Genomic DNA, 19,024 nt, shown 5'->3' with positions numbered 1-19,024 from the left:
ATAGATATACCCAAATAATGTTGGATTTGAAGTGTTCAATTCTAAAGGCAGTAAAAAAAAAACTAGAAAATACCCGTGCATAACTCGGGTTACATTTAATAAAGGTAATTTATAACTTATATTTCAATTGAAAGGGCCCGTTTTTTTCGTCACTTGTATTAAGTTATTAAATGTATAAATAATATATGTATGTATTAAGTAAAAAAATAGGCAATTGACAGTTATTTTTGTTTATTAAGTAAAAAAAGAAACATCAAATTAATTTAATTATTAAGTTCTTAACTATTAATTATTAAGTTCTTAATTATTTTGTTTATTTAGGTTATTATAGTAAGATTAAAATAGGTGGTGTGTTCAATGGTCTTTATTAAATATATTTTGGTTATTACCTTTTTTCTAAGCTGCCTTTTATTGCATGTTTCATACCCCTCCCCCATCTCGGAGCTTGTTTGGGACTGAAAATTTTGGTTGAACAATCTCCGTTGGTGGGATTTTTTTTTTTGTTTCAGATTTTCGTAAATGACACAATTTTTTGAACCCATTTGCAATCTTAAAAGTAATAGTCTTGAGATTACAAAAAAATTGATCGAATGGACATAAATAAATAAAAACTCAATTTACCGGTGACAATACCCGTGAGTTATTCGGGTTACGGTAATCAAAATAAATTTATAAGTCATTCACAAAAAAAAAAAAAAAGGAAATAGACCAAATCGTTTAACATAATACAAGGCCTTTCCCACATCTAAGAAACCATATTTCATTAGAGTTTGTAACTCTTGCAGAGAAAAATTCAATAAAAGGAAACATGAAATTGGCATAGGTTGAAAAATAAATAAATTCTTTTGATTGGTATCACTAGAGGAATTGATCTGAGACATTAGCAAAATCAATTCTTATGTTTGATAGAAAATCAAATAAATAAAATGTATTTTATTTCATTATATTCATTTTAATATAGATTAGAAACAATGTGCCTACAATGTAACTTTTCCCGCCATTTATCACAAGCAGGTCAGCCCATGTATTTAATACAAATATAGCCATACACAAAGCAATAAAGCAGTTCAACAAAGTAACAAACTCATATCTTGTGCAGCAAAGCCATATGCAAAAGAAGTAGTCACCATCGATCACGAAGATGGACCTTTCTCTTGAATGACATTATTAAATAGAAGACAACATCATCCAATAATTTCACATGAGCTCAATAATTTCACGAAACACACAAAAGATACCAACAGATTTGCGGTAACAAAGTAGCCACAAAAACTCTTTTAACCAGCTACATATATACATCAGTTGTAGTATTCGTTAAAAAAAATATTAAGACAACTCACTTTAAGTAAAAAAGATAACTTTTCATCTTAATTATTCCCGTGTCCACGATCTTTTGCTTCTCTGTTCTCACTTTATATATGTATAATCAATGTTTCATAAATGAAACTACCCTTTGGATTATGGTGACATGATGAGAGCATCCGATTTTTTGGTTGAAGGTCTGATACGTTGGTTGAAGATTGACATTTACATTTGATTTGTTGATTGAAGTTATTTTTTTTCAACTTAAGGTATTTTCAGAAAAGTGTAAAAGATATAATAAACATGTATGTGTTTATATAGTGCAAGGTTTGTGAAAATTATTGGGGGGAAATGGATAAATATGAAATTTAAAATCTCATAATTTTCTTATTATTTGTTGTAGCAATATGAAACGTGCGCATGTTAGGAGTAAAATTGGCAAGATTTATCGTTTTATAGTTAACAACATAAATGGTAGTATATATTTGTTTAAGAAAAATGACAGTAGATAAAGGATAAAGGATAAAATTTAATAAGCACATGGTTTATATCTACTAACAAACTTCAAGATAAACTCCACTTTAAAAGGTAGAGTTTATGTGGCTAGGATGACTTAATAATCTAATCGAATGGATCATATTAATAATAAAAGTAACGCACCGGTAACAATAAGTATATATAATATTTTAGTTGAACAAATATTTTTTGTACTAAAGGATATCTAATCTAGCAATTATGTGTATTAACCCATTATTTGAACATATGTGTATTATTGTGACTAAGTCTTGCTCTACACTTGGAGGCTTGTTGTACAATATATACTTGTGTTTAACTATGGGTAATGATCCATATATAGAAAATTTTTACCATACATATTACATAACATTAGTGTTGTAAAACTCGGTCAACTCGGCCGAGAACTCGAGATCGGAATCGGAATCAGGGGTTAAACGGGTTGAGTTGGCTGGAATCGGGTCAAAACTTAGTCAACGGCTTGGTCGCTTGATAAACTCGGTCAAACTCGCTTGAATCGGTCAAAAATCGGGTGGATCGGTCAAGAATCGGTCGGATCGGGTCAAAACTCGGGTCAACTTTGGTCAAAAAAAATTTTGTTTTGTTTTTTTTAAATAAAAAAGAATGTTAAAATGATTTAAGTTTATGATTCTAATGAATGAAATTTGAACTTTAAATTAAAGAATTATATTAAAGTTTTTAAACAATTATGTTTTAAGTTTGAAGTTTATTCAATATAATTTTTAAAAAATATAATTTTTCTATATAAAAACCTAATCCGAGTTCTCCCCGATTCCGATCCAAGTTTTTACAAACTCGTGACTCCCCCACTCACCGATTTGATCCCGAGTCATGAGTTTTCCAATCTTGGTTTTACATATATTATAATGTATGTATATATTTTTGGGTGTAAAATTCACTCCCATGTATAGTAACATGCAAGTCAATATGCTTTTTTTTCAAAAGTAAGAGACAATTAGATGAACACTAAATATCTAGGCCCCATTAAAGTGTTGATTTTTTTTTTTTAACATTAAAAAAAGAAATTTTATTGATATGAACTCTAAAGAAATTTCAAAAAAGAAATTTTTTTGAACATTAAAGTGTTGATTAGTTATACGATAACAAGTCAATAAAAGATTTCTTTAAATCTATTGGCCCCATTAAATGTTGAATATAATAGTGTTGGATAGGATATGATTGGAATAGTAATGCATAAAACGGGAATTTTGATCATTTGTTAAAAACATTTCAAATATACTCGTAAAATTTAATGTAAGTAAAATCTAAAATAAAATTGATAAAGTTTGGTTAGCACTTTCAGCCATGATAGCTTGTGGCTGACTTGGTAAAATGCCAATTTCAGATTATTTTACGAATAAGGATGTTCATATTATCCTTTTAATTTGTTGATGGAATATTTAAATACTGAAATTCTTACAATATTTTCATTTGTTAGGAATAATGTGACAGTAATATCATAGTTTCTAAAATATTTAAAACTTAAGAGATAATCAAATGTTTATTAATGTAATGTAGAACTATCGATAACATTATATCGGAGTATAACCTTATAAGGGGTCAAAAGTAGAAAAATATAGAGTATAAGGATGAAACCAGGAGTATTGTGGAATATATTTACTTTAAATATATGGTGAAGATTTGTTATGAGTCATTGACTCGTTTGGTGCTTGCGTCCGTGCGTTTAATTGTTGACATGGAACCGAACCAAACCAAACTCCAATCCTCAAATTTGACGACTGCTGACACTCTGCCAAACCCACTACATGTGTACTACATATCAATATAGGAGTCTTTTCGGGGATAGAAGTGTCAATTCAGAGCCACATTACCTTTAAATGACTTGTACTTTGACTGCAGTCAATATCATAACTTTCTTTCATATTTAATTGTCCATACTTTGTGTTTCATGTAACTTTTGAAGAGATATGGTAATAAAAAGAACCTGGTGTATGTCGACCAACATTTTTGATATTTTGATCATATCGCTTTAAAATAGTGTGGGCCTTTTGTCTGTAATGGTAAATCTGGTAGAGTAAAAGCGGCTCCCCTGTCATTAATAGTCTGGTCAGATTACTAAAAATATGGTCGAGATACCAAACACCATAAAAAGTGTATAATTTACTTTCCAAGACTACCAAGTTGGAGTACTTAGTGTTGTATAGTTTGGAGTGCTATAACTATAGATCATTGTACTCAGTTAATATGAAATAAATTATTTGTTAGTGTTAAAAAATAAAAAAACTGCCTAGTTAGATTAGGGTAGGTGTAAAAAGTAAAAACTGATTTGACCGTTAGAGTTGAGTTGTAGTATAACATGAGGATTTGTCTATTTTTTTCGAAAGACGCCAACGGATAAATGGCTAACACCTCCACACAGATATGCTTACGCCGGTTTGACTTTTTACACCTCATATGTTAGATGAGTATAACATTGCTAAGACACCCTCACCACATTTACATGTGACAAGATTTGCTCATTTGGTTTATTATACCAATTAATGGGGGTCTTAATTATGAGGATAATTTTTTCCAAAGGGTTGTCATTACGGAACAAAATTGTATTTTTTTTTTTTTATCAAAAGTCTACCTTTAAATTTTATGATAAAGATACAACTATTTTATGCACCGTAATAACGACATTATATATTGTGATTAACAAAACCCTTATTATTGTTAATTTGTTATCATCATCGATATGTTAATTCACATACATTTCCACGAAACCTCTTTTATTATTGGGGAAATGTTAGGTAAAGCATGCAGTACCTATCTTAGGTAAAGTAGGGGGAATTTAGTAAAACTCAGGGGGGGGGGCTATGTATGTTTATCAAATTCAAAGGTTTATATTGTAACTTTTTTAAAAGTGGCGGTACCTAAGCTTAGGTAAAGTCTGCATTACAGATCATTTTCTCTTTACTATTACCTCTAATTTGTCGATAACTTTATCCAGGTCTAAAAAATAGAGACACGGTACATTGGTAAACTCTCCATAAGGTTGCAGTTAAAATGCATTAAATAATAGTATACTTAGTATAAAATCTAGGGGTGAGACTTTTGACATAGAAGGTACAAAATTTATACGCACGTTAAATACAGCCTTAAAGGCTGCGTTTAACATCTCCTTAACTTTAATTATGGTCACTCACCTTCCAATAAAATCTCAACAATCAAATAAACCTCCAGCCCAATAAAATCTCCATGATCAACTTTAATTTACTATAAACAGTATCAGTTTAGAGAACCAAAATGTAATTTTCTCATGCATTATTAAATTAATAAAATAATGATATAAAGAAGTAATTGAAATGATAATTAGACTCAAAACGTAGGGTTAATAAACTTTCATATCGAATAAGATATGGGTGAAGATTCCCTCAAGTTACTTTAACTTGAGGGGTAAAGTTAAGAGGATCTCAACCATTGATTAAAAATTAAGGGTTAAGATTCAAAGTTTATTATCAAATCTTAACCCTTGATTTTTAATCGATGGTTGATATTCTCTTAACTTTACCCATCAAGTTAATACTAACTTGAGGTAATCCTCACCCATAAGATATATAGGTGACAACAAAGAAATTTAAATAAAAATTATCTAGTTGTATAACTTATTTTTACTTTTTTATTACTGTATAAAAATTATCCAACATTTATCATTTATAAATAGTTACAAAAAAATTAGTTATGAATTGACCAAATGATCTTAATGAACACCCTTATATGGAGATGGTTATTAGAAATTACTTAATTTTTTTCTTAATAAATTAATTTACATGTTAAATCTTTATATTACTAATTTACATTCTTTATCTTTTAAAATATTTCTACTATATCAACATATACTACTCGACATAGCTAGCACCACCGATAGTCATCGAAATTACCACCCGTCGCCGATACCATCAAAAGTTCAGAACGCTATCACAACCACCACCGTTACATTGTGAATATTGTGAGTTTCCTAATATAAATTATAGCCATTGCAACCAATTCCATTCTGAAAATATCATTCGAACCTCCAATCCAATGCCATTGTCGTACCTACTTATGAAGCTTTGTAACTTGTATCCGCCTTAACAAGTATGTGTGAAGTTGTAAAAAAAAAAAAATTCATTAGATCATCCAGTGGTTTGCTGTATTATTATTTTTTTACCTTGTCGTTTTTTATTATTACTTTACCCTATGGTGACTTTTTATATCATTAGAAACCCCTCTCTCAAACGGACATTAGTGTGGCTCCGTTAACCCTCTCACGTACATTGCACATGAGAGTAATTTCGTCTTTTTACCATCTAAAACACTCTTTTCTTCTTGCTGCTTTTCTTTTCTCGGTCAAATACCCTAAAATTAATACATATATACATCTATTTACTAATCCTTCAAAATCTGGAAAAAACATTATGCCAAAAAACATTAAAAATCTGGAAAAATAAAATAAAATTTCAGAGATAAACATCACCATCCCTCTTATATAAATCACACGTTCAAATAAAATATCTTACACCTCAAAATAACACACGCACACATAAACACACACACAAACAACATGGCAGATCCCCCACTGGCTTGAAATCCAACACCTCCACCACATGCGGAAAAGTTTTGAAATCCAACACCTCCACTAGTTTTGAAATCCAACCTCCACCAGTTTTGAAATCCAACACCTCCACCAGTTTTGAAATCCAACCTCATAGATCTAAGAAAGTAAGATCTCTCGCTCTATAGTATGTGTATATACAACTCCGACTATAACATGTTCTTGTTTGTATGTATATACAAGAGCAATTTAAAAATCATTACCAGAATCTTGAGATGCCGCCGGCAAGTGGAAGACGCCGGAGAAACCCATGACCATAACCCGCTACTGCTCGCTCGGGTCAATGAAGCGCAACATCATAAACCTCCGTCGTCATCACCATCGAATCGGGTCAATGATGTTCATGTTTGTATATATATATATCGATTGATTAATTGATTTTATATATATCATATGATGAAAATGATGATGATTGATCTTGTAACTGCATCTTTTGGGCTAAATCTAAGTATGTGAGTTTGGTGTAGATGATTATGGATTAGTGATAGGTGTAGAATATTAGAAAAGAAAAAAATATTAAATTTGAAAAAGAAAAGAAAGAACATCGAATCTGGAAAAGAAAATGAAAGAAGAATGAGAGGTTGTTTTAGATGGTAAAAAGATGAAATTACCCTCATGTGCAATGCACGTGAGAGGGTTAACGGATCCACACTAACGTCCGTTTGAGAAAGGGGTTTCTAATAATACAAAAAGTCACCACAAGGTGAAGTAATAATAAAAAAAACGACAGGGTAAAAAAATATAATACAACAAACCACAGAGTAATCTAATGAAATTTTTTCTTGTAAAAAACTATTTTTTTTTAAAAGGACAAATGTTAGATATTTTAATGATTCAAACTCAAGCAATTAAAGTTGAGAAAAAATTTACTTAATTAAAAAAAAAAGAGGGATCTATTCTATAATATGTGAACCCTATTATTTGAGGGATCTATTCTATAATATGTGAACCCTATTATTACCATGGTCTAAAGTTCGATGATTCATAATTATACTAGAACTACTTTTGTGATGAATCCGTCAGATCAGAGGATAAGTGACCTTTAATCTCACTTTCCCACAATGACCACAAAGGCACAAACTTTGAGAATATTAAATATATATATTTTTCTTGTCAATCTAACTTTTTTTTAGGTGAATTTCGTTAAAAATTTCGTATCTCGATTCGACAGCGGGTGGTCTAGCATATGTTGTTTTAACCGGGTCCACGCTAGAGAGTTCCCTCGAAGTAGATAGTGGCGAAGATTGAAAATTTTCAATGGGGGTCGGGATCTAATTTTTTCCCCCTAACGCTAAAATAGGGGTCGAAACCGAGTATATCAAAATTTTTATACACGAAAACAATATAGTCCCTACATCGCAAAAAAATTTTCAGGGGGTCGGGCGCCCCTCCTCGCCCCTTAAAAGCTGCGCCACTATGTCTATTTCAAATACCCAATGGGAGAAAACCTCTTACTAATCCGGCCGAAAAAATGACGATTAATAGGGGTAAACCTTGCCCTCTCAGACTTGAACCTAGGTATACCCAAGTCAAGCCCTCATAAAGGAACTTAATTCTTATATCCAATCAAAGATTTAAACACAAGACCTCATAAAAAGGATATGATTATTCAACCATTGAGCTAAACCTCAAAGAGTCAATCACTTTTTCTAATATAAGCATATCAACATATACAAATGCATATTACAAAATTTTTTATTTATCCGGAAGAGTTTTTGATAAGGTATAGAAAAAATGCTACTCTATTACATTTCACCTTTTTTATACCTCATGAAAAAACTTATAGAGTATGATTGTTGCTTTACATATGAAAAAACAGTCGATATGCGGTACGAATGAAATTTCAGCTTTAAAGTATTCAGATATAAAGAAACTCTTTGAATATCAAAAACTAATTATACCCTTGATTAATTCCGTAAAGACATTTAAAATTGATGGATGTCATGTGTTTTTCATGAGAGGATAAAGAATGAATATTCATTTTTTAGATAAACTTGGTTTAATCAAACTTCACTTATTAATCTTTTTCTTAAAGTTAAAACTAGACTAATGCTTTCGGAATGTTGTGGTGATGGTGGTAGCGTAGGTGGCGACAGTGGTGTTAACACCAACAGTGATTAATATAGGTTATTGATGTCAAAAAGATAATGTAATAATTATGTTGTAACTTAGTTTAATAATGATATTATAATTTTATTAGGTGAATATGTTTAAATTAAAAACTTTAAAAAAAAAACATTTTAAATACATCGAATCATATTTTGAGAAAGAGGGGGAAAGATTGTAGGAATAAAAATAAACGATAGTATATTATATATATTTTAAAAACCAATATGCAATGTACAACTCTTGAAGCTTAATGTGCAACCCCTTTTTAACTTTAAACAACTTTCATTTTACACCCTAAACTTGTAACATTTTCAATTTTAAGGCTTTAACATAACTTTGGTCTCTTTTCATTTGCACCCCCTAAAGTTTTTATCTCAAACTTTTGTCCCATATCAAAGTTTTCGTTTTTAAACTTTTGACACAAAACTTTTGGGTTCTCATAATTTTATCAAACAACTTTTACACATTTGCAGTTTTACCTTTAAACATTTGGTTTTGATGTTTTTTTTTTACCGTTCCGCTATATACAATGGTATTTAATATACAATAATTTAAATCATTGTGATGTTTTACGTTAATTTAACATTTAAAGTAAGACACTTTATTACATCACCGTCGTCATATTGTCATTATTTGCATTAACATAGTTATTTTATGTGTGCTTTTTTTTTCCCCTTTAATACATCTTACTATTCATACTGTTTTTATATGTTTTATTTTTTTTACTTATGTATATAGCAACGATTACAAGTTATGTTTGTTAATGACTTTATCATGTTTATATCCAACACTTTATCGTCTGAAAACCATGTCCCGAAACAAAGCGAAGGCAAATGTACTAGTTCTACCAATAAACTAAAAGCAATATTTCAACATCTCTTAACCAACATATAAATTGGTAAAACTAAAAACAAGATTTCAACATCTCTTAACCAACATATAAATTGGTTTAACGATTAAATGGACCTGATATAACTCTTTCCTTCTTCGCGGCTTCATCAAAGCATCGCCCACAGATGAGCCAATCACCAATTGGTGCCATCAACTCACGTCGTCAATTGTGAATGACGAAATCGTGGCAACGATCTAAGTTGAGGATGCTTGCTAGGCCTGGGAAAATTTACTTGCCTTATTTATCCCGTTGTCATTATTTGTTCTTTACAACATTGGTTTTTATGGTGCAACATTTTGTCTTTCATAAACGGGTAAATCGCTCAATATAAATTTCCTGTCACAACTTCAGTCAAATTTTAAATATCTTCCGATCTTAAGTTCACAGAAATACAATAAAAGACGCTTATATTACTGTAAGAAATAATTATCAAAATTAGAGAAATAAACGCCACAGTTTATATTCTTTAGCATTGTGTTGTTTGATATTTGACAAACAACACTTTATGCCTTCATCGATCACTCTTTCAGAAGTCTTTCCAGGTAACATGTATAATAAGATGCAAGCCTATCAAGGACACTATATCCTCCCAGAAAACTGAAACATGTAGCCTTGTTTATTACTTGACATTTTCTTGGAGATTTGATAAGGGTATGCCAAAAAACTGCAGTCCCACAATGGTAGTCTTGTGGTAGAGGATATACAGCATAAAAGCTAAGGCCAATAATTCAAATCTCATCCCATGTCTCTAGTCTCTTCGATCATAGTGCATCCTGTTAGCTATGGGACCGGTAAGTTAGAGACCGATAATGGGTCTTCGGTTATCCATATTTACCAGACATCCACAAGACATACTTAGTCTTGACGGGCCTGAGAGATATGATAACAATGGGCCAACATGGATGAGCTTATGCTTATTTAAGGATTTGCAATCTGTTTGGGAATAAATGACTAAATATATGGTGACCTGTAGAAATAAAGTCATAATAAGCAGTAGCAGAACTTTTGGATGCCATATGGTCTTTCGCATTTTACATAAAAGATAGTTTTCATGACATGGTATCTGTGACATGCTCTGTCTTGAGAAAGGTGATTCACTGCTCTTGGCCTAATCCGAATATATGGAACAAGAAAATTACAATTTACAAAAAATTGAACCTCTTTTGTGGTTGGTTACAAAGTAATTTGTGGTCTTTGAATAACACAACTCCATGTACAAACACAAAGATTATTACTTACCTTCCCATTTTAGATGTAAAAGTCACTTTGCTTGGATTGGGCCTTGAGGTCCTTTAATTTCTTTAATATGTTTGTAAAGTAATCCTGCAAATATTTCTCCAACGTAAGAATATCTTTCTGATCCACACCAAGAAGCTGATATGTCTCGTTCATTGGTACCGAAAATACGGTATCACTTGTGAGAATCTGCAAGACAAACATGATAAAAAACATTGCAAATTACAACTAATAAGAAGATCTTAAATGCATAATCTTATAATAAAACTTGGTTATTTGTAGGTAGAGATGTTCAAAATGCAACTGAGTGAAATCACACAAGTGAATTAGAAGCAGAAATGAAATTTGTGGCCTTATAGGACGTGGGTTTAAATCTTGGAGATGTGAATACTGATACATATAGAGCATTGGGGCCAAAGATGTCCTCCAATGTGACAGTGTTACTCACCTCTGAAAATGCCAATCTGTCAGCAACGTCATTTGTCCACTCAAAACAGCGTGTTAGCTGCCGAGTAAATTTCAAAACAGAGACTGGCACAGTAGTTACATTTGCATCTTGTCCAGCTAGCCTTTCACACAATGTAATCACCTAGTGACAACGAGAGCATCAGCATTAAAATTTTTAGATGTCTGCAAACTAATCTGGTGCTTGTACATCAAACTGAACCATCTACACAAAACAAATAGAAGTTCTTTACCTCTTGTGTTGTCCATGCTCGAGGTCCAGCAAATGTAAGAAGTTTTCCGTTAATCTTTTCATTCCGTATTGCAATAAATGTTAATCGAGCTATATCCTGGAAAAAGGTCACCAGTTAGTTCAAACAATTCTTTCCGTGCAGGCGGCTTAGATAAGATTAAGGATCATGTCAAACTACCTGGGTGTCCATATAAGCTATTCTTGTTGGAGCATCTGTTCCCCATACAGATTTTTCTTCTAATATGGGCACAGCATACTGCCCAATGAGCCCCTGCAAGGAGGATTATATCACAAAATACAATCACCTTCCGTTCTATGTCATAGAGCCAATCAACAACAATAAAATAAACACTAATATACCAGGCAAACTTATACATGTAATGATGGATACTTTAATACTATTCTCAGATTTATTCGATGTTAATTTATTTAGTATATGTTTCTCATTAAGTCAATATATTAAACTAAAAGAAAAATGATAAATGTGACAGTATTCCAAGGGTCTAAAAACTAAAAGAAAAATTCAAAGATAGAATAGAAGATTACTTAGCACGAGCACAAGGATCAGCCTGAAAAGGAGCATTAGCCAACCAAATAAACTATTAGTTATCAGCTGGCCTTTGTAGCTCAATGCTAGTTTCAAGGCTTTTTCTAGTTAAAGACTCTACTTGTAAAACCTTAGTTTTGGAACAATTGATATTTGAATTTGTTGCGTGGTGACATAATCATTTAGTTGCCCTATGGAAGAAAAATCGACATTTATAAAATAGAGCTCTGAAATGATAAACTATAGTAACGAAAGGTATAAGATCATAAGAATCATGTTTGCAATTTACTTGTGCAACGTACCTGCATGAAACCACATAACCGAATGACAACATGATTTATGCCAGTGTCCTGGAGAAACTTCTCAGTACAATACTTGATCTCCATCAATGGAACTTCTGGATGCTTGTCACAATTATGAATTGAAAAAAATACATACTTTTGGATTCCCATTGCTTTAGCACACTGAATAAGAGCAACCTTTCCTTCCCAATCTACCTAAAATGAAAGAGTAGATTAAGTAGAGCTGAGATATACATCAAAAATTGGTGATGTCATAATCAAATATGATGCACCTAAAACAAAAAAAATCTTAGACTAGTTTTAAAAGAATTCCACCAGTCGTGTAACGTAGAGCGCAAGATTTTATGCTTACGGTTTTTATGGGCTCCTCTGGGCGACCTGTGGCACAATCAATGATAGTATGAACTCCAACCAGAGTAGCTGGAATTGTTTCAGGTTTTGTTAGGTCTCCCTACACATAAAACAGTTATAAATCTACAGATTAGTAACATATCACATATATATAATATTATAAAATAACTAAAAATAGAACTCATTATAGCAGATACATACAAATAAATAATAGAGGCTTACATTCACAACGGTTGCACCCCAGTCACGGAGAAAATCAGCAGGAGCAGGTCTAGGTCTCACAAGGCATCGCACATCATATCCCTCGTCAAGTGCCCGCCTCACCACCTGCCTTCCTAACGTTCCAGTAGCTCCAATAACCATTATACTGGTTGGTCTAACTGGGGTTCCTGGTGCCAAATTTGCTGCTGCTACTGGTGTTGTCCCAGCAGTACATGTAATCAGTGGCTTTACAGACCCTCCAACTCCTACAGTTTCCAACAGTAAAAAAACACAAATTTGACCAGCTCCAAGAAATTAAGTAAAAAGAAAAACACAAATTTGAACCATCTTATAAACCATCTCCAAAGTGGCTTAGTGGTAAGGCATCCTAGTCTCAGAGAAGACCAGGGATTCGAACCTCAATAGGTATATGAGCAGGAAAAAGTCTAGTAAAAGACCATGGGAATGCCAGTTATGACACATACATTAAAAAAAAGGCTCGACTTTCTCCGCACAGTCTGAAAAATCGAACATGGAGCTCTCTTTGTTTTTCTCTGTTTTTGAAGTTTTGAACCATCATATATTATGATAAAGTTTAGAAAAACACCTAACATGTATGGTGGATCATGTTTGGTATATAAATTATGTGTCTGCAAATCGTCTTAAATGTTGCTCCCAGGTGTGTGGATGAGTTGGTTGAGGACTTGAGGCCTTGAGGGTGCAGTCTCAAAGTAGGACCTCCTAACAAGATAATTAAGTGGGGTGTTCAGTCCTTGTAGTTGACATCCCTGTATGGCCTTGATCACTCATTTAGCTCAATTTACCTCTCACACGTTGTGCTAGAATGTTGGCTCACTCCAACTCCACATCAACTTGGCATGTAGGTTAGATAAAGACAACATGTATCTATCTATCTAGTTATGCAAGTGGAATTAAGTGGGTGTAATTGGAATATATTCTTGTGGCTACATTCATGAAAGACTCTCACATGTTAGGCAAATTGATCTCAAGTAGTAAGCTTAGTTCGATGGAACCCATCCTTGGATTATCCTACATAGGGGAGAGCTTTAAGGAAGAGTTCAGACACACCGGGCATGTTTGGTAAGAGCTTTTTAGAAGCCTTTTGGGAGCTTTAACTTTTAATTTTGAACAATAAGATCCTAGTATGTTAAAAGCTTTGTTTGGATGCAACTACCTTGAGCTTTCATTTTGAGAAAAAAACTCCAAAATAAAACGCTCAGAACCTTTTAGTTTATATGGAGCTTTTCAATCTTAAAATTACAAAGACTAAAAGCTCTAGCTGGCAGCATTGCATAAACGCTACAGCCAGCCTCAACTAAAAGCTACAGTTACAAGCAACAACTATCAGCTACAACTACTTTGACCAAACATACCCACCATTACCAACAATAATCCTCTCTTCTTCTATTTCTTCTTCTTGTATCTTTTTCATTTTCTTTTCATCCTTAAGTTCAGCATATAGAGTATACACATTTTTTCTTATAAATGTATTGGGAGATGATACTAGTAGCATGAGTTTTTATTGAGCTACTTCTTCACCTATCAAATAAACTTTGGTTCAACCTTTTCGACGTATACTTGTTCGTCGTATCACCGCTTTATTACTAGTTTCTTTTAAGTCACCGTTTTCCGTTTTGCAACTATATATACTATTGGGGGTATAACATAGGTGTCCCTTCTCCTTTATATGCATTTGTTATAATTTTTTTTATGTATTAGTTTAATCCAAATTTAACCGGCCACTATTAACAGCTTGCTATGTTAGTATATAATATAATAAAATACCAAAAAGAAGGAGAATAAGAGAAACATAATGTGAAATCAATATATACCTCCAACGGAAGAAGAACGAGAGAGAGCGGAAAGAAGGCGGTCAGGAGCGAAAGCGCGGCTCCACGTAAGCGAATTGCCAGTGATCTGATGGGCGGTCCGAGTGACACCGGGTGAATGAGTTTGATGAGGAGATAGACGTGAATGAAGTGTAGTGGAAGCCATATCTATATCTATCTATTATTATAATTATAATCTGTATGTATGTATTGTTTGTGTGAGACAGAGAATAATAAGAGAAAGAATGGGGGGACAAATGGACAATGAGATGAGAGTGATTCCACGTCGTTTGTTTTCCTTTTCATATCTCATTATCCGATCTTTCATTCAACAACTGGATTACTTACGATTTTCACCTTTTTCTGTATATATCTGTCGTTGCTAACGTGCGCATGCAGGATTTATTTCCTTTCTTAGCCCATTTCATTCTTCGGCCCAATTGTGTTGCGTCAACCCAGTATTGTTCTTTTTTTTTGCCTAGTATTTTTGTTCCTTTATTCTTTTGTCGGATGGTTTTCCATGTAGCCATTTCCCACAAGTACACGTCTTTGCATCCAGATCGAAAAGCCCATTCAGCTTATGATCTATAACTTCAAACAATGTGTTTGAACATGGTTCAACTCTCCATGATGTTGACTTCACAAGTTCACAACATGTTTGCGATTTTGCAAAAAAAAAAGAAAAAATCAAAGCCAAGATATTGAGATTTTGCAAAGTCTTGTTGCGATTTTCAGAATGTCGTATTGATTTTGCAAAATCTCGTAGAAATTTTCAGAATGTCGTAGCGATTTTGCAAATCTCGGAGCGATTTTGACATATTATTGCGATTTATATGACTTTTTGAGATAATTCAAAAAAGCTTGGCTATTTTGGTACAATCACAACGAAATTTCTTTGGCTCAATTTTGTTACGCCGACCCTTTATTTTTGTTCCTTTTCTATGGCCCAGTATTTTTATTCCTTTCTTCTTTTGTAAGTACGATTTTTTTAATCATGTATGTTTTAATTTTTAAATGAGGTATATTTATTGACATTTTCGACTCCCTTACAACAAGCAAATCAATTGGTTATTGCTTTTACCTCTTGAGACAGAGGTAAGTGTTTGATATTCACTCATTGCAAAACTGGATATCTTTTTTTATTGCGATTTTGAAGATCTCGTAGCGATTTTGACAGATTATTGCGATTTATATGATTATTTTGAGATAATTAAAAAAAAACTAGGCAATTTTGGTACAATTGCAACGAAATTTGGCTATTGTCATGATTTTCTCAATTTATTATTTCTTTCTTCGTCCAATTTTGTTACGTCGACCCATTATTTTTGTTCCTTTTCTATGGCCCAGTATTTTTATTCCTTTCTTCTTTTATAAGTACGATTTTTTTAATCATGTATGTTTTAACTTTTAAATGAGGTATATTTATTGACATTTTCAACTCCCTTACAACAAGCAAATCAATTGGTTACTGCTTTTACCTCTTGAGACAGAGGTAAATGTTTGATATTCACTCAAGACTCGATATCTTTTTTTGTTTTTACCTTAGGTAAATTCGGAAAGCAACTTTGTACCTGAAGTATGAGCAAGTCTTATTACATTTTCAACCTCCCTTATATATATACCATCGTAAACGATATTCTGACCCATAACCTGTGAAAAAAGATAATGGGTATTGCTTACTATATTTTCAAATTCCTTACCTATCCACCCTCATCTTTGTGATTCAAACCTATAGATATCTATGAAGATATAACACACTTAGTCTACTAGATCATCTTGCTGGTGGGTTAATCTTTTTTCTTAAGAAAAATATATTTAAAACATCGTGAGATTAATCACACAAACAATGAATATTGAGTAACTAAACACACAAACTATATATATAGTCACTAGTTGGTATTCGCTTTTTATTTCGTTGTCTTCTTAAAAATATACAAAACGACATAGTCAAGGTTCTATAAGAAGATTATAAAAAACAACAATAAATAGATACAACCATGAAAATCATTTCAATCAACTTATATATATACAGAATTTTTGATCTACAATTTTCCAAAAATGCTCTATGAAAAACACAACCACACCCAAGAAAGAAAAATGGTGATGGCTAAAAGTATAAAAAAATAAGAAGATATACTTGAAGTATAATTAATCAGAAAAAATCTCTTCAAGCTCATGACTATCAGGATTCACAATATGACCCAAATCTGGTTCATCTCTGGTAGCCAACCTTTGAACCTGAGGGGTATTTCCGGTCTCAACGTCATCATCTTCAGAACCATCTTGTTCTTCATCGATTGCATCATTCGTCTCATTTGTTTCAGGGTCGGGGTTTGAACGTATCACAGACTTGGATATTGCATCAGAGTTTTCACATATGCAAGCTACAGGGTTTTCATGGAATTCTCCTCTCCCTGGTTTGATCTCATTCGGTTGGCCCATGAACCCGATTTGATAGCCTTGGGTTGTATTTGCAAATTCCTCCCATGTCATGTTATTCCGATCCATAAACAAACTTGAAAGCTTTTTAGCGTTGGGTCGGATTGTTGGTTTATGCCCAAAATACCTCCTAAATCCATCAAAACAAGTAAAAAATAAAAATAAATGATTGTTTCAAAAGATTATTTAGACTAATGTTTGTTAGTATTGTATTAGTACCTTCTCCCGGCTAACATTTTGGCCATGTTACCATTGTTGTTTGTGACAAAAACATCGCTCTCTTCGCATACGATGAAATCTAGAGCGGCCATACGCGAGGAATAAGATAAAAATGGTGTCATTTCTTCTTTACTTGTGATTGTGTCCTTAGAGTGAATGTTTGGAAACAAAGCTTTCAATGGCGCTAAGGTATCTTCACCTCCATAAACTTCACCCGATGCAACATAGATGTGAACATCGCTCTCGTATCCTAATGCTCGTAACATAAGCCCAACTTCCTCGGGAGTCAATGGACATCTCCCTTGCCTTCGTTCCCTATCTGGGTTCCTTTTCTACATTGACAAAACGAATCCAATTCTATGTCAATGAACATGTCCCTTTTTTTTTTTTCCTGACTCGTCCTGGGCCTATAAATCCTCAGGGTCATCCCTGTTCAACCCGAGTAAAGTTTGTGAATGAAGACTTACATGTAAAGTTTTCCACCTTCTTCTAATATGTTGTAATTCTTGTCTTTCCTCGTCTCCACCACCATAATAGCATCCGGAGAATGCAAGCATATCGGATTCAAATCTACATATTCAAGAATTTAGTAACAAGAAAACATTTTTTAAAGATCGATTAAACTTAATTTATGACATAATCGATGTCTACCTCAAGTGCAAAGCAATGAAATGCTTGCTTTTCTTCCTCATTCGTTCAACTAACGTTTTCCCCATTTCAAGAATCGGTGCAGTAAACTTCAAAGCATGATAATTAGCTCGACATCTCAACTTTTGGAGATTCGTAGCCAACCTATTCGATAACCTGTAATCGAACTTGGTAAGCATAACCGCCTGCAACACAACGCTTAACTTGTTTACATCGTGAACCACACTCATACAAAAATAAAAGTAATACTTTGAATATACACAACATATTTTAGCCATATACTGATACATATGTAATTAAGTAGATAAAAATGTACCTTTTTCTTGTTAAGAAGCGGTACCATACGCGACTCGTAGCATCCTTGGTTACATTTACGGGGTACTCGGGTTCTATACGGAATTACGACTTTCCCATTGATCTCGGGGAGTTCTTTTATAATCTTAACGTCTTTTGAAAGATATGATATAAACCAGTCAACATCAAATATTTCAGAAAAATTGCTGCATAAAAATGGACCCCATCAGAACAAAATCTACCTAGGGAACCGTTCCAAACTAAAAATTTCCTACATTTTATTATAAAAACTAAAAAACAATAATACTAGTAAAGCCAAAAATAAGTAATGTGATACGAAATAATTAATTGTGCAAACCTTTGGTCCTTCCAGTATGATTTTTGGTCTAAATTTGGTACAACTAGTGTTGCATTTAGTATATAAGCCGCCACAACGGCATCCGTTATCTGAATTTTCACCATTGCGATTAGTGTCTTGAGATGAACATGTTATAAAATTGCCGTACCACGATAAAATGACATAACGTACCCCTGTCCGTTGTTGGTTTAAACCACCACTCGTAGCGATGAGTAAAAATCGATGGGGGTTGGTTTTTGCTTCGGCCTCTACAATAATCAAATAATTTTTGTTATTATTATTATACATAAATTAACACATCAAAGTATCGAACTATATGAAAATTTCACATTAAATTTAGAATAAATTAAATCCAAAAACGGAAAGATATGCTCCTATGTATTGTATATCTATATCTGTGATAGTTTGATCTATATATATTTTTTTCTTTTAACGGCTATATCTTCTA

At 32.8% G+C, this 19,024-nt stretch overlaps 2 protein-coding genes across 2 annotated transcripts; both read right to left on the bottom strand.

The window, feature by feature from the left end:
* Window positions 1-10,437: 10,437 nt before the first annotated feature.
* Window positions 10,438-14,881, bottom strand: LOC122610320 (protein HIGH CHLOROPHYLL FLUORESCENCE PHENOTYPE 244, chloroplastic). Its single transcript, XM_043783315.1, has 8 exons — window positions 14,622-14,881; window positions 12,790-13,034; window positions 12,569-12,667; window positions 12,217-12,411; window positions 11,546-11,638; window positions 11,369-11,464; window positions 11,119-11,259; window positions 10,438-10,859 (listed from the first exon to the last, which is right to left on the bottom strand). Exons 1-8 carry the CDS (start codon window positions 14,782-14,784, stop codon window positions 10,683-10,685), a joined length of 1,209 nt encoding a protein of 402 aa, XP_043639250.1. The 5' UTR covers window positions 14,785-14,881; the 3' UTR covers window positions 10,438-10,682.
* Window positions 14,882-16,724: 1,843 nt separating this feature from the next.
* On the bottom strand, window positions 16,725-18,680 carry LOC122602769 (O-fucosyltransferase 6-like). Its single transcript, XM_043775398.1, has 6 exons — window positions 18,577-18,680; window positions 18,241-18,424; window positions 17,928-18,109; window positions 17,744-17,846; window positions 17,277-17,608; window positions 16,725-17,187 (listed from the first exon to the last, which is right to left on the bottom strand). Exons 1-6 carry the CDS (start codon window positions 18,678-18,680, stop codon window positions 16,767-16,769), a joined length of 1,326 nt encoding a protein of 441 aa, XP_043631333.1. The 3' UTR covers window positions 16,725-16,766.
* Between the last annotated feature and the right edge of the window lie 344 nt (window positions 18,681-19,024).

Source organism: Erigeron canadensis, chromosome 1 (genome assembly GCF_010389155.1).
Source record: "Erigeron canadensis isolate Cc75 chromosome 1, C_canadensis_v1, whole genome shotgun sequence".
In the NCBI taxonomy this organism is placed as follows: domain Eukaryota; kingdom Viridiplantae; phylum Streptophyta; class Magnoliopsida; order Asterales; family Asteraceae; genus Erigeron; species Erigeron canadensis.
Note: the sequence above shows the minus strand (reverse complement) of the source record. Positions and strands in the feature narration are given on the sequence as shown.